Source organism: Bison bison, unplaced genomic scaffold (assembly GCF_000754665.1).
Source record: "Bison bison bison isolate TAMUID 2011002044 unplaced genomic scaffold, Bison_UMD1.0 scf7180017864527, whole genome shotgun sequence".
In the NCBI taxonomy this organism is placed as follows: Eukaryota; Metazoa; Chordata; class Mammalia; order Artiodactyla; family Bovidae; genus Bison; species Bison bison.
This window is the reverse complement of record NW_011495078.1, coordinates 3,263,816-3,279,931: the sequence shown is the minus strand read 5'-3', so window position 1 is coordinate 3,279,931 and position 16,116 is coordinate 3,263,816. Positions and strand designations below refer to the sequence as shown.

Here is a 16,116-nt window from a genome sequence, read left to right as displayed (position 1 = left end):
CAGAGGGGCCTGGCAGACTACGGTCCATGGGGTCACAAAGAGTCGGACATGACTGCCTGACTGAGCATGACTTACTTTCACTTCAGTTCAGTCGCTGAGTCGTGTTGGATTCTTTGCGACCCCATGGACTGCAGGACGCCAGGCCTCCCTGTCCATCACCAACTCCCGGAGCTTGCTCAAACTCATGTCCATCGAGTCAGTGATGCCACCCAACCATCTCATCCTCTGCCGACCCCTTCTCCTCCCACCTTGAATCTTTCCCAGCATCATAAAGACTTACTTCACTCAGTATGGTAATTTTTAGATCCGTCCATGTTGCTGTAAGTGGTATTGTTTCATTCTTTTTGTGACTGGGCAGTGTTCCATTGTGTTTACATATCATGCTTCTTTATCCGTTCCTCTATCGCTGTACGTTCAGGTTGCTTCTGTGTCCTGGCTGTCGTACGGCAAATACTGCTGCCATGAACATTGGGGTGCACGTCTCTTTCCGAATTAGAGTTTTCTCTGGATATACACTCAGGAGTGGGATTGCGGGATCACACAGTAGCTCCATTTTTAGTTTTTAATGCAGAAGCCATTCCTTTTCTCGTCCTGAGGTGACACTTGCTTCCTTCCCAAGGTGTCGTGAAGCCTTTCTAACTTGGGTTAGAGAGTTTTCTGAGCAGGTGAGAGTTTTTGAAACCAAAGGGACCACAGTGGACATGAATCAGCACCATTTTCTCCAACACTGGAGGAGGACTCTGCCCATCCGAACAGGAGCGGCGTCCCTGACTCAATGTGCAGAGGAGAGCCTGGGAAGGAGAGCTTTGAACTTGCTTGGAGCGAAAACTTTATGACCTGAAGATACTGCTCTTATGAATAATTTAAAACTGTCACTGAGTCAAGTTGTTCTTTAAAGAAAATTACTTTCATGGTCATGTTTAACCATTAGTAATGATGCTACTTTCTTTTATTATAGGTAATGTATGAAGCTGTTGGAGCAATTGAAAAAAATAAAGACTCTCTTTCACAGAATCTTCTATTTGTAATGAAAAGTAAGTTTCCCTGCTCTTTGGTTAAAATGCCACCCATTCTTTATGTCCCTGTCTCTGAACATGGTCCTGTAAAATATGCCACCAGCTAAGGATAATTGAAATATCTTTTGCATTCTAATGCCCAGAATAATAAGGAATGGATCTTGCCATGCTATACTTTGGTTACAATTTAATTTGGAGTCTAGTAGAAACCATAATTTAACTAAGCTTTTAGCAGATAGAAATATAAAACACCTTTCCCACTCTGGCGGTGTGAATATAAAAAAGCTCTTCTGTGCGGACTGATGAAGATGAATATGGTTTCCAGAGTTATTTAGGCCACAGCAGGGTGAATTCCATTACTTAAGATGACTCGGGAGTACACCGAAGGCTGGTATTTTATTCTCATGCACTTTCAGATATAAAGAGCTGATGTTTATAAAGTAAAATGAGAGTACAAGTTTATATACACACACACACGCATACATGTATATACCAATATAGATTTATAGGCAACAGCTACTTAGTGAACCTTAGTACTTTATATACATAATTTATATATATATATATAACCCTATAGTATATGTAAAATGATGTACTGTATTTATATAGAGTTATATACATAGATGCCCATATACAGATCTCTATATATTACATATAAATTCTATCCCCTCTAGTAATTATTTTATTAATAGCACTTCTGCAGTGATTCACATTTTCCTAATAACCTCTTCAAAGAATTAAAATGTATCATCTTTTGTGCTTTAAGTTGCTCTAAATGAGGTGAAGCCATTTATCATTCCTGGGAAAAGAAGCATATGATAGCCTTTCATGAAATAGCTGGATGCCTTTGAGCTGGAAACAAGACATCCATATCACTTCTGGCTTGAGGAACATCGTTACCTTAAATCAAATAGCAGAGTTGCAATATATTGCTTTTCATGGAGAATGACTCCACTTGCCTCTCAGGATGTATGGTTATTGAGTTCTCTTAAAGGTTGAGGCTAATGATAAAAGCATGGACTTGGACTAATACCGTGTAGAAAGAAAAGAGTGAGATAATTGAGCTTATGATCACTGGAAATACCTTCCTTCTGGTTTTCAAATATTTGGACTTTCATTTATAACATACTTCAGTTTAATCCATATACTTTATGAAGGTCTAGTGTACAGCATGTTTTCAAAGTTGGCACAAGAATATGCATTTAGAATGAAAACAAGATAGCTTGTGTTATTGCAATTCTGCTTATCTTAATAGAGGCCTTATATTTTAAAGTTACTCTTTTGTGTATGCTGCCTGACAAGTGCCAAGAGAAAACAGGTGAACCTTATTTTAAATATTTTAGACTATAGATACATCTGAACATGAGCATAAAGTTTACAATGTGTCCTTATATGTTCATACAAGAGGCGGCAAGCACTTTCTGCAAAGGGTTAGAGAATAAATATTTTATGCTTTGCGAGCCATAAGTTCACTGTTACAGCGACTCAACTCTGCTATGATAAGGAGGAAGTGCCTATAGACAATACATATGGATGTGGCTGTGTTCCAATAAAACTTTATTTACAAAAACAGGCAAGGGGCTGGATTTGGCACCCAAGCCACAGTGGCTCACCCATTCTGTCATACAAGCAAAGGGGATTGAGATAGTAGTTTATGAATCTGTGGAATGTTGTAACACTGCAAACAGTTATTAAAAGAAAGTGTAGTTTACAGATAACAGTAATGTTTCCAGACACCTTGCTAAGAACTTTGCTTACAGCACCTGATTTGTATCCTATTATCTAAAAGCTCTGCCTGAGGAAGGAGGTGGGGTCTGTGGCAGGATCTTCGCCAACCTGGCTGGGGCTTTGAGACCCCTGCCCAGTGCAGACCGGGAGCTGGGTGACAACTGCTTAAACAGAAAATCAGCATGGGTCCCTCTGGGCGCCTGAGCTGAGAAGTCAGGTCCACTTGACTCCAAAAGATGCAGAGAAGTTAAAATCCAGACTCTTCAGTCTGCTCAGAAGTAGAGGAAAGCTATTTACTGCCGATGCTGCTGCTGGCGGTTCTGCATTCCTGCTTACAGACCTTGGGCACCTCCGTCAGCTCATCCCCTTTTCCTGGCAGGAAGGTGCCCAGAGCGTTGTGTGGAGACCCCAGCAAGGGGTGCTTCTCATTGCCGCTTGTGCATATGGGGACCTGCAGGAAAATGCCTGCAGCAGGTGACTCCTAGAAATAGAGTAGGGAGGCCAGAGCTGGCTCTTCTCCAAGGGCTTCCTCCCCAGGTTCTTAGGCGCGACACCAAGGCCGGAAGTCTCAGCGCACGCACTCTGCCTGTGGGCAGGGCTTCACTGTCACAGGATGATGTGTCTCCATCACAGGGCACGGCTTCTCCACTTGAGCTTCACGCGGCCCCAGCCTGCGATCCAGAGGAGGGACAGACACCGCCAGTTATGTGTTTCCGTTCATACTTACTTCTAGTGTTGAGAGGTTTAGTAAAGACATTTCCCCAATTGTGGGAATGACTTGCTGCACTGTTTTATGCGTGGTTCCGTTCATCCACAGACCAGTTATAAATAATATTTTTAGTTAAACAGGTCGTGGCATTATATGTTTACTGTTTCACTGTTGTTTTGAAACAATTTCAGACTTAAAGAAAAGTCGCAAAATTAGTACAAAGAACTCCCATATGCTCTTTCCCAGACTGACTTTTTTCATCTTCTTCCTCTTTTTCTCTCTTGCTGTCTACTTCCCATCTGTGTGTGTGTGTGCACACATGCTCTGAACCACAGGAGAATGGCCAAATGTCTTTCTGCCCAAATCCTTTGGTCCCTATCCAGAGACCAAGGACATGACCTCCATAACCCCAGGAAATGACCAGACTATTAAATATCGATATGGCTGCTGATGCTGCTGCTGCTGCTAAGTCGCTTCAGTCATGTCCGACTCTGTGTGACCCCATAGACAGCAGCCCACCAGGCTCCCCCGTCCCTGGGATTCTCCAGGCAAGAACACTGGATCAGACTATTATATATTGATATGGCACCAGTATCTAATTCAGAGTTCAAATAACACTTTACTGATTATCCCACAAATCTCTTTCAGAATGATTTCCCCCCCAATTCAGGATCATTTGTGAGTTTAGTTGCCATTTCTCAGTAGTCTTCTTTAATCTGGGACCCTTCCTCAGCTTTTCTTCTTGACATTAATATTTTAAAAAGTGGAAGACCAGTTTTTGAAGAATGTCCCTCAATATGGGCTTGTTTGCTATCTCCTCACGTTGGAATCAGTCTCCACCTTCTTGGCAGGAGCCCCACGGAGGTGACAATGTCTCCTTCTTAGCACATTGTGTTCCAAAGCTCATGGTGACCTTCACCTTGATCACTCTGTCCTTCAGAGCTCCCTAACGTCACTGTTTTCGGTTTGTAACTGATAAGTCATTTCTAAAGAAGTGTTTGTCACAAGCTTTCACCCGTTAGTTTTGACTGAGGCAATGATTGTTGCCTACATCAGTGATTTCCCTTTTGGTTACAAAAGTGTGATTTTTATAACCCCCGTCTTCAGCAATGACATCCTGCTATAAGAGCTCTCCTTTTTAATAATTCATCCATCCATTTGTTCATTCATTATCAGTACAGACTCACGAATTGTTATTTTATTTAAGGGACACAATCCATTACTGTCGTTATTTTGATACTAAAATTGCCCAAGACTTAGCCAATGAGAACCCCTCCAAGCTGGTTCTTGTGTTCTTTTGACAGGTTCTCTTGTCCTTTTTAAGCACTGTTTTACATTCTGGCTTTCCAAAATATTCTAAGATCCTCTACCTTGCCTCACATCCTAAACTAGCCACTTACCCAAGATGCCTTATTTTATAATCGAATAGTATTAAGAAACTTAGAAATGGGGGCAGGCTGGGCTCATTGCAACTGGAGTCTTACTGCTTTTAGACCCTTTCAGAACTAGAAAATTTTAAATATACTTATAGATTTTATACACACACACATATATAAAACTGTATATTAAAATCATGAGTTTATTGTGATTCCCAAAACTCAAACCTATAACCACAAGGCTCCTGTTTACCTTCCTGTAATCCATAATTGTGTCTTTGCTTCTCTGTCCCTTCTCCTGGCTTGCTGGTTTGTTTGTTTCTTTTTTTTTTAATTCTTGCAGTGACTTTTCACTGAATGCACTGCTAGTAAATATATCAGCTGGGCAAGTGAAATAATCTGAGTGTGGAAATGGTAGAAACTAAACCACTTTGCTTCTGCCATTGCTGACTGTCCAGTGGGCTAAGACTGATCCCAAACAGTTTATGCACGTTACATCACCCTTCAGTCTTATAGGAACCCACAAAGTAGGTACTCAGTGGTTATTTTTTAGAAAAGGAAATTAAGGCTTAAACACTGCCTGTATACAGCTGTAAGTAACACGAGAAGCTTGCCTTCTAGGTGCTTAACTGACAGACAAGGTTCTCACTTGACTGTTCAGATTTGCCACCAAAACTCCATTCATTCATGCACCCTTTTCTCCCTGAGGTGTCAGGAAACACGTATGGACCCAGGATTACTAGAATTTTTGTAACCTGACATCTAAAAGTTATCAGCTTGCTTTCACGTTTGCAGCCTAACTGGATCAGAAAAAGAGGCACCTCTTCCCCCAACAGCAGAGACAGCCGAGTGAGTCAGGGGCTCCCCCGATGTCTGCAGACGCCCTGAGAGCTTCCTCCTGGGGCTGTGGGCTCCTGGCAGTTGTTTTCCTGGAACGGAGAGCTGATAATGGAAACCATAAGTCTTCATGGCTTGGTCAAGTGCCCTGAGGTCTTAGGTCTGAGCAGGTCCGATCTGGTTCTGGATGTTAGGAGAGCAGCAAGTGCCCCTGAATTTGAGAGCAAAGGTTTCAGGGCGCAGGACGAGGGCAGGAGAGCTTGGGATCCAGACTCCGGGTGGAGGGCAAAGAAAGTCAGAATTCATCAAACGGTGTGATGAGTAGTGGGGAAAATGAAAGCAAAAAGGACAAGGAAATGTCGATTCCCTCCCCGCACAGAATGCTTTCATGGTGAGAGCGCTAGGATGAGGGGTTAGCTTAATGCTTGCGTAAATTACGATTCTAATGCCACTTACAGTATTCATTTATTTATTTCCTAGCTAGTGAAAACGTCGTGATCAATCATTTGTTCCAGTCGAAACTATCACAAACAGGAGCCCTCGTATCGTCCTCTCCTTCTTTTAAATTCAGAGGACATAAATCTGCCCGGCTCAGTAAGAGAATGACAGCGTCTTCAATGATGGGAGAAAACAGGAATTATCTAGAACTTAGTAAGGTAGGAGTTTTTATGATTCGTATCTGGTTGTTTTTAAATTTGCTCAGCACATTTGCTGCTTCTTTTAAACAAAAAATGTACAGTCCTCTATGCTAATGGAAAGAAATTGGTATTTTAATTTAACAAAATTAACGGAAAGACTGCTTACCCAGTGTATAACCCTTGGAGAGAGGATGGTATGAGAGCATGCAGTGGAGTGAAAACTTGATAGCAAATACAGGCTTAGTCATTTTATTGGTTGTCTTTGCAACACCCTTTTTAAGTCTCATCTCTGCGACTGTGTTTTTGATGAATGGGAGGTTTCAGGGACAGAAGGTTTAAAGGGAATACACTTAGCTACCTTATTCCGTTGCCATTAGTCACTTCAGAGGTTTTAGGTCTCTAAACAATAAATTGTAGTTTCTCACACAGACATCATGTATTTTTCAGGTCCTGGAGTGTTTCACTGTGCGTTTTGTAGATTTTTAATTTGTTTCTGCATTACGCTAATTTTTTAATGTGTATTCGTTCCACACCCGCAAGGTTGTACTTACAACCTAAAGATTTTGATGATTTGTAAAAATAGAACAAAGATGTAGTGAAGAGTTGTTTCAGAAGTGTACTGAGTTTATGCATTCAGTGCCAGTGTGTTTTGCTTGCCTTTACAGAAACTTTAAAAGACGAGAAGTATGGTTGGGAAGGGTCCAAGATGATCCATTTTAGAAATTCAGTCGTTGTAGCCTGCTGGAATGCATTTTTGCTTACCAATTAAAATAAAAGCATAATTAAAATGAGCTCTATTACAGAAGAGTGGCAGAAATGTGTACAGCCTATTAGAGATGTGTGTGTGTGTGTGTAGCCAGTAGACCCTAGAGTTACGAATCTTTTGATATAGCTGTTACATAACTGGAGGATCACAGGAATTCCATCTCACTGCATATTAAAATGGCATCTTTTACATAAAAAAGACAAAGAGTTCCCCTTTGTAAGGAAGATCTCTATTCCCAGGGGTTTCACTGAAACTTCTGGCCCCTGCTTTCTCAATCATCCTGGAAATCATGAGCAAGAAATCACCACACACCTCCAAACTGTAATTTTTAACCTTAATTATTAAACATTACCAGGCAGAGATGCCATTAGCCTTTCCCCTAAAGGACTGCAAAAGCGAGATAATTCACAGCCGTTCCTCCACCCAGAAAGGGAAATTGAGTGTTCAATTTCACCAGATGAAGATTTATTTATTATGATTTTTCCTTAAGTGTTCCATCCTTCACTTCCTTCTGAGGGTCCTCACCCCTGCACACCCACCCCTGTGACCAGAAGGCTGCTCTCTACCCACCCTTCAACTGAGCGTCATGCCCAGCTTTGTGTTTATAGAAAACAGTCTGATCTTCGACCAGTCACTTCATTTTCCCTTCCCTTGTCAGTTGCACTTGATCATTCCAGCTTGACACTTCATCCTAATGCAAGGAAATGAGCTACTGCCTTGATAGCAGCACCATATTGACAAGAATGTTTCATCCAATTTTTCTTCTATCGAGACCTTTTAGTTTAAGATAAGTGATTCTGGATCGATAGATCCATTGGTCACGGTGTATATGATGCTGTGAAATGTAACAGAACGTTAGTGGCTGAGGTTCCTCTTAACCCCTGGTAGAATTTAATTAATTACCTTCTGCTCTTTCTCTCTTCACCCACTGCCTTCATTTTCACTTAATTCTTTTATATCCATAATCATTTCATCTTTGCTGCACGTGAATTCTTTTCTTTAAGAGCTGTATATAATTACTTATCAAAAAAGTCTACCATCAGTTTTCACAGGTGAGTAGTTTACTAACCCTTGTAACATTAAAAAATGAAGAAGAAGGAAAGGAAGGGAGAAAATGAGTAAGACACCGATGGTAGTTAACTTAGGGAACAAAACAATGGTTATTAAAACATCAGATTTTTGTAACATAAAATAGCATCCTTTTACCCCGGAATAAGCTGCATTTCATGACAAACAATTAGTAATACAATTAAGAAGACCAGGGTCAGTTTCTTGTACCACCAAGCTAGGCAACATCTGTTTATTCTCAAATTAAAGTAGTTGCACATTGGTGGCAGCCACGGACTTAAAAGGACGCAGTGAAGGTTATTTTACATGTAGTCGCCTATTTTCCCACCATTGCAGAAAATCATTTGGCACTGATTTTTATAGCCTCTTTTAAATCTCCATCTGCCTGTGAGTGAACGTACATGCATGGGAGGGTTAATTTTTTTTCTCCTACACGGGAACTTAGTAAAACAAACCTGCTCACGCTTTCCTTTTGTTTTCATTACAGTTATTAAAAAAGAAAGGAAATTCTACATTTCTTCAAAGACTCGACCGGGGAGGTCCAGCCACCATTGCATCGCAACTCAGGGTTAGTGAAGTTTTCAGATTTCAAAATTTTCCGTTTTGATTGTATCGACTGTAAAAGTTTTACATGGAATTTTCTTCCATTTTGACCACTTAAGTAACTTCAGAAAAGTAAGCATGCACACATATGTACACACACACAGTGAGTGAATGCATAATACATAAGAATCATGGACTGAAGATAAAGGTTTTTATTTACAAATTGCCAACCTTTATTTAAAATTCCCAACCTTGTCAGTTGGGGTCTTCTCTGGAGAATCAGTTGTGTTTTACTTCTCTCCTTAGAAAACTCTGACGGATATTACTGGGAAACTTCAGAAGTGCACTCCACACTTTATTCATTGCATCAAGCCCAATAACTCAAAGCTGCCAGACACCTTTGATAACTTCTACGTGTCCGCTCAGCTGCAGTATGTTGGGATCCTGGAGATGGTGAAGAGCATCCGACACGGGTACCCTGTCCGCCTGTCCTTCTCCGATTTCCTGTCGAGGTAGGTTTTTCTCTCGTGTCCACCATCCCCAGAACCATACTGGTGTTACTGTAGGTGGGCCTCCTGATTGCTTTTCTGGCATTTCTTCTATTCTTCATACTCTTTTACCATGAGTAAACAAAATGCTCTTGGAAACCATGACTTATATAAAAACTTATATAAAAAGCTTTTAAATTTACTGAGGACAGTCACTTGGAAACAATTTTCATAGTTCCTTAAATTTAGGTTCCCTTGGATTTAGAGATTTATAAAACTGTTGCTTATAATATTGACTTAAAATTATAATTGAATATAAGAAGCTATGTGTGGGATTATTTTCTCCTTAAATGTATGAACAAAATATTTTTTAGGTGAAGCATTGGTACTCATGGGCCAAATTTAGCCCATTACCTATTTTTTTGTAAATAAAGTTTTATTGGAACACAGGCAGTGGACATAATGAGAGTATCTGTTTTATAGGCAGTCAAACAATAAGAGCAGTGTGGACAAAAAAGAAAGTATTTGGTAATCGTATATAAAAACAGGAGATTTAAAGTGATACTGATATAAAGTAATATCAATATTATGAGCACAAACTTTAACATTAATGGATAAAAACTAGAGCAACAGTAGTGTGGTGAAATCTATTTGGGAAACCATTTATCTAAAAGAAGACAGTTTAAGACTTTGGTTGAGCAGCAATGCAGTTTGGGCCACTGGTATGAAGAAGCTGCTAAACTCAAACAACCTATCAACCAAAAAACTTAAATCACCCAGTTGGAAATAGTCATAACAAAGGGCATACTATTTAAACTGTGACTAAATTTAGCGTTTCTAACCTTTGTATTTTCCAGAGGACAGAAATAGAAGTTGTTTATTGTGCATTTTAAATTTCCCAAAGACACAAATAAGAAAGTAAGCATCGTGTGAGCCATTCATTGTTAAAGAAGTGATCGACTGTTCAGAAGGGAGAAGATAAAATTCGCCACATTTAGGGATAAAGTATCTGGAGAATGAATATGTTTAGCCTGCAGAATGTGTAGTGCAGATAGACAAAATATTTGATTTAAACGTAAAAGATGCTTATTCATGAGTGAAGAGACACACTGCCTCCTATCTATAGAGAGGAACTGCAAAGTTAGGCAGGACACAGGGCTACATTAAGAATTAATACGTGCTGAATGAAAGAATTATTTGTGCTTTTGTTGGGTGGGGATGGTGGTGTTACCATCACTGCTCATTCTACACTGAGAGGTGTCTGGTAGTTCTGATCTGCCTCTTGCTGTTCCCCAATGGACAGCTGTTTATAGTCCCCAGAAATGTTTGGTCTGTTCATGAGTATGTATTTGTCATGCATAAGAATTTAAGTATTAAAAGTCAGCCTTCCCACCCCTTTCAATCCAAGTCTTCGGATCAATGAGTTTGAAGCCTGCCCAATACAAGTTTAAAGTAATAGATCCCCATATTTACCCCAGACCTTCTGGACGACAGTCAACAGAGAGTGGGGTCCCGGGACCCCTGGTTTCTCTGACGGAGAAGGGTATGGTTTTGTTATCTGCAGACATCATATGATCTCAGAGGGTCCCCAGCCTTGATGAATTGTAGTTCATTCAGCAGTACTGACTCCCTTCCCAAGTTGTGCTGAAAGCAATGGTTCTCCAATGTTAGCGTCCATTTAGGCGTGTTAAAACACAGATTTCTGGGCGGCAGCCCCAGTGTTCTAGATCAGTCAGCTGGTCTAGATGTGTTGTGCTGTGTTTAGTCACTCAGGCATGTCTGACTATTTGCAACCCCGTGGACTGTAGCCCATCAGGCTCCTTTGACCATGGGGATTCTCCAGGCAAGAATACTGGACTGGGTTGTCATGCCCTCCTCCAGAGGATCTTCCTGACCCAGGGAATTGAACCCGGGTCTCCCACATTGCAGGCGGATTCTTTACCAGGTGAGCTATCCGGAAAGCCCCTGGTGTAGATGAGTTCCGCAAATTACCATCTTTAGCGAGTTCCCAGGTGAAGCTGGTGTTGCTGGTATGTGGACAACCTTTAGAGAATCACCGCCCTAGAACATCTACTCACTTGGAGATTATATCTTTATTTTATTTGGTTTGATTTTCTTCCACCAAGGATTGGAAGTATGTGAGTGCCTTGATGATTATCAAAGGGTACTTGCTGAGGATGCAAAGTGAAAGTGTTAGTTGCTCAGTCTTGTCTGACTCTTTGCGACCCTATGGACTGTAGCCCACTAGGATCCTCTGTCCAAGGGATTCTCCAAGCCAGAATACAGAGTGGGTAGCCAGTCCCTTCTCCAGGGGATCTTCCCGACCCAGGGATTGAACCATGGTCTCCTGTGCTGCAGGCGGATTCTTTACCACCTGAGCCACCAGGAAGTCTCAGGCATTTACTGATTTACTGGATTAAAACTTTGCAAATTTGTTGAGATTTCCAAGTGATCTGTGTACATTTGAAGTTTCTGGAGCACTGTAAATGGATTCTGTATTGGATATGAAATAGGATTAATCTCACTTTATAAACAATTTTTTAAAGCTCATTCAATGCATTCTCTGCTCTTTATTTTGTTAGAGTGTCTTAGACTCATGCAATCAGAGAAAGTTGGCTTTAAAGTGTCCCTCAGAGTTTCTCTGGAATAATTTTTAATAGCTGCATGGATCTTCCTTATAGCTACTCCAGCAAGTAGTCACTTAAACTGTCCTATTTTCCCAGAAGAGGGTGGAGAACACGAGTCTGTGTGTGTATACAATATTATATGGCATAATAATTAGAAAAATGTTTGACCTTTATTTTTGTCTCATTTAATATATATACATATATACTTACCAAGACTTATCTCTATTAAAATAGTATTTGTAATGATTGTCTTTTAAAATTAAGTACCCTTTTCCACATATATACATTTCTCTCTGTATTCTGACTTCTAGACAGAGACTTTCTCTTATTCAATCACAGTGCCTGTGCATTTGTCTGTTTAGTCAATGTTTCAGAATGAAGCTGGCACTGGAGGTTAATAGTTGTTCAATTTAAAGTACTGTTTCTGCATAACAGAGAGCATAGCTATACTATATTTGTCTGGAAAAATGATGCTTTTTGGTAAATCTCTGCATTTCTTAACTGGCCCCTTACATAAAAGGAGATGTGAGTTTCAATTTATCATCCTTATTTATAATTGCATATCAGTATAAATGGAATTGAACTTCCCTGGTAGCTCAAATGGTAAAGAATCTGCTTGCAATGTGGGAGACATGGGTTTGATCCCAGGGTTGGGAAGATCTCCTGGCGGAGGGCATGGCAACCCACTCCAGTATTCTTGCCTGGAGAATCCCCATGGACAGGGGAGGCTGATAGGCTACGGTCCATGGGGTCACAAAGAGTTGGACACAACTGAGTGACTAAGCACATACATGAATGGAACTATTAATGTGTTTCAGTGGAAATTTGTCACCATATCGCTTGAATAAAGGACACCTGTCTGGAATATTATCACAAAAACACTGATCCATAGAGAGATTCTCAGTTTCTATAGAACTTGAATAAAACACAATTCACATCAACATATTTATTCATAAAGCTCATCGGAACCTTGAAGTTCCCCCAGGCAGTCAAGCATTGTTGTATAAACAAAGCCTCAATGTGCAAATTAGTAGAAGTCTTTGGTTGCCAGAATATCATATAACAATTCCTATGTAAAACATTTCTATTCATACCACCTTGTCTTACGTGTTAGAGGACCGAAACCCATCAAACCAATTATTTTGTTTAGTTTACAAAGAGGAGTATGGTTACTGGAAAAATACTGGACAAAGAAAACCATGTCTGGTTTTGAAACAAGCGCCTATTCATCGGACCTGCATTTATTGCTTCTGAAACCCAGCAGGACAGTGGATGTGGATAATGGATATTCTGTGGAATCCAGAGGCGACGCAACGGTATTTGCAAATGTGCCTCCTGATTTCTTGGCTTTAATAGCTGTCCATCATTCTGAGACTTCCTAATCAAAAGTGGAGAATTGTGTTTGTGGAGAAATCCTCTTTTGATTAAATAAGAAGCATGCTTGTCGACTTTTTCCCCCTAATAGCAGCAGTAGCTTCTGAGTGGGGTAATAAGGCAAGATACTGTCTCCATGGCAAAGACCTCACAAGTTTAGGTCCAGAAAGAACAGAGCAATAGAAGTAAATTATTAAGTGCAAATCATGACACATCATTGGATCACGTACTGTGGACTGAATCGTTTCTCCTTAATAGTCGTATGTTAAACCCTAACCCCTGATGTGACTGTATTTGGAGATGGTTCTGTATGTGTGTGTGTTAGTTGCTTAGTCGTGTCTGACTCTTTGCAATCCCATAGACCATAGCCCACCAGGCCCCTCCATCCATAGGATTCTCCAGGCAAGAACACTGGAGCACATTGCCATTTCCTTCTCCAAAAGGAACTACGGAAAGAAAGAAAGTGAAGTCACTCAGTCGAGTCCGACTCTTGGCAACCCCATGGGTTGTAGCCTACCAGGCTCTTCCATCATGGAATTTTCCAGGCAAGAGTACTGAAGTGGGTTGCCATTTCCTTCTCCAGGGAGATGGTTCTATGAGGAGGTAATTAAGGTTAAATGAGGTCATAAGGGTGGGGCTCTGAACCAATAGGATTAGTGTCCCTATAGGAAAAATCGCCAGAGAGCATCTCCTTCTCTGCTCTCTGAACTTGCAGTGGGAAGGCAACGTGGTGCTGGGTTAGTCGCTACGTTGCATCCAACTCTTTGTGACCCTGTGAACTATAGCCCTCCAGGCTCCTCTGTCTGTGGGGTTTCCCAGGCAAGAATACTGGAGTGGGCTCCCATTTCCTTCTCCCTGGGATCTTCCCCACTCAGGGATCGAACCTGGGTCCCCCTGCACTGCAGGCAGGTTCTTTCCTCCTGTGCCACCAGGGAAGCCCAGTGGGATGGCATCTGTCTGCAGACCAGGAGGAGACCTCAGTAGAAACTGAATGAGCCCACACCTTCATGCTGTACATCCCAGCCTCCAGAACTTTGAGAAGACACACTTCTGCTGCTATAACCCTCCAGCTCTGTGGTCTCCTGAGCTGGCTGAGGCACCTGTGTTTGTGGGTATGTGTTTCTATGGGGTCAATAGATAGCAAACCTGTTACACGGGGGTTTGACTGAGAAATTTTGGATACCTTGTTTGTGTTACATGATACCCTTGTGCTGATGGGAGGAAGTCAAGTTAACATGTACATATCATGGGGTTTCAACAACTTGTGTCTCTGCTCACGTAATCACATTTCTACTGTTTTGTCTATTTACTCAGTGACATTTACTTGATATTTAAGATTCACTCAGCCATCCTCTTATTGAAAAATCATTTATAAAATCCCCAAATGGTTTGTGTCTCTTCTCTAAGCTTCAGAAAGACCTTATGTATTATACTTGTTATACATTCACTGGAAATATTCATTTATTATGAATATTTATGAGTAGTATTTATGAATAATATTATATCCAAATATTATTTATTCATATTTATCAAATATTCACTGGAGCAGAGGTTAGCAGACGATCAGATCGGATCTGGCCTGCCACTTACTTGTGTTATGACCTGAGAGATAAGAATGTCTTCTACATTTTAAAATTGTCAAATATTAAATGGTTACCTACATAATATCCAGTAGTCATGAATGGACGTAAGACTGGACTGTGAAGAAGGCTGAGCGCCGAAGAATTGATGCTTTTGAACTGTGGTGTTGGAGAGGACTCTTGAGAGTCCCTTGGACTGCAAGGAGATCCAACCAGTCCATCCTAAAGGAGACCAGCCCTGGGTGTTCTTTGGAAGGAATGATGCTGAAGCTGAAACTCCAGTACTTTGGCCACCTCATGTGAAGAGTTGACTCATTGGAAAAGACTCTGATGCTGGGAGGAATTTGGGGCAGGAGGAGAAGGGGACGACAGAGGAAGAGATGGCAGGATGGCATCACCGACTTGATGGACGTGAGTTTGAGTGAACTCTGGGAGTTGGTGATGGACAGGGAGGCCTGGCGTGCTGCGATTCATGGGGTCGCAAAGAGTCAGACACGACTGAGCAATGGAACTGAACTGACATAATATCCTCATTTTTGCCTCCTGACATACAAAGATGAAATACTTACTCTCTGGCCCTTTGCAGAAGAAAGTCGCTATGTCTCCGCTAGACCACAGGCTCCGTGGGTGAGGGCGGGTTTCCCTGTGTGCATGGACACCATCATGAGCACCGGGCTGGGCTGCCAGCCACCCCTCGTGCTTCTGGGTCTACGCTCGAAACTGAACAGGAAAGATCTGCCATCGTCTTCCATTTCAACAGCTATCTCTAATGTTAGTTGGATCCTTCAGTTTGTGAGAACTTTCTGATGGCTTTGTAAAAGACAGACACACCAGTACATTCTGTAGAACATAAAATTCCAAGTCAGTGGCTTGCAACAACAAAGGTTTCTTTCTCTTTTATATTTGACTGTATTTAGAAGTCACACTGGAGAAGGCACCCCACTCCAGTACTCTTGCCTGGAAAATCCCATGGACGGAGGAGCCTGGTAGGCTGCAGTCCATGGGGTTGCTAAGAGTCGGACATGACTGAGCAACTTCACTTTCACTTTTCACTTTCATGCATTGGAGAAGGAAATGGCAACCCACTCCATTGTTCTTGCCTGGAGAATCCCAGGGATGGGGGAGCCTGGTGGGTTGCCATCTGTGGGGTCGCACAGAGTCAGACACGACTGAAGTGACTTAGCAGCAGCAGAAGTCACACACTTTAGCTTGAATCATCTCTGATTTGGGTCTCTTTTTCATGATGCACCCCGGGTTAAGGAATAGCCCGGGTCTAGGACATGTCCTTCCTGTATCAGGGGAGAAGAGGCTTGGCTGAGTGGCTGGTTCAACGTGTACTGAGATTCCGCATCTGTTTCTCTTTTTT

General features: G+C 41.5%; 1 protein-coding gene across 1 annotated transcript in view; it reads left to right on the top strand.

The window, feature by feature from the left end:
• The window catches only part of MYO16 (myosin XVI), a 322,068-nt gene that overhangs the window by 246,725 nt on the left and 59,227 nt on the right, over window positions 1–16,116 (top strand). The window contains exons 23-26 of the mRNA XM_010831550.1: window positions 959–1,034; window positions 6,147–6,322; window positions 8,626–8,706; window positions 8,988–9,193. Of these exons, the coding sequence (XP_010829852.1) occupies window positions 959–1,034; window positions 6,147–6,322; window positions 8,626–8,706; window positions 8,988–9,193 (539 nt within the window). The remainder of the gene's footprint in view (window positions 1–958; window positions 1,035–6,146; window positions 6,323–8,625; window positions 8,707–8,987; window positions 9,194–16,116) is intronic.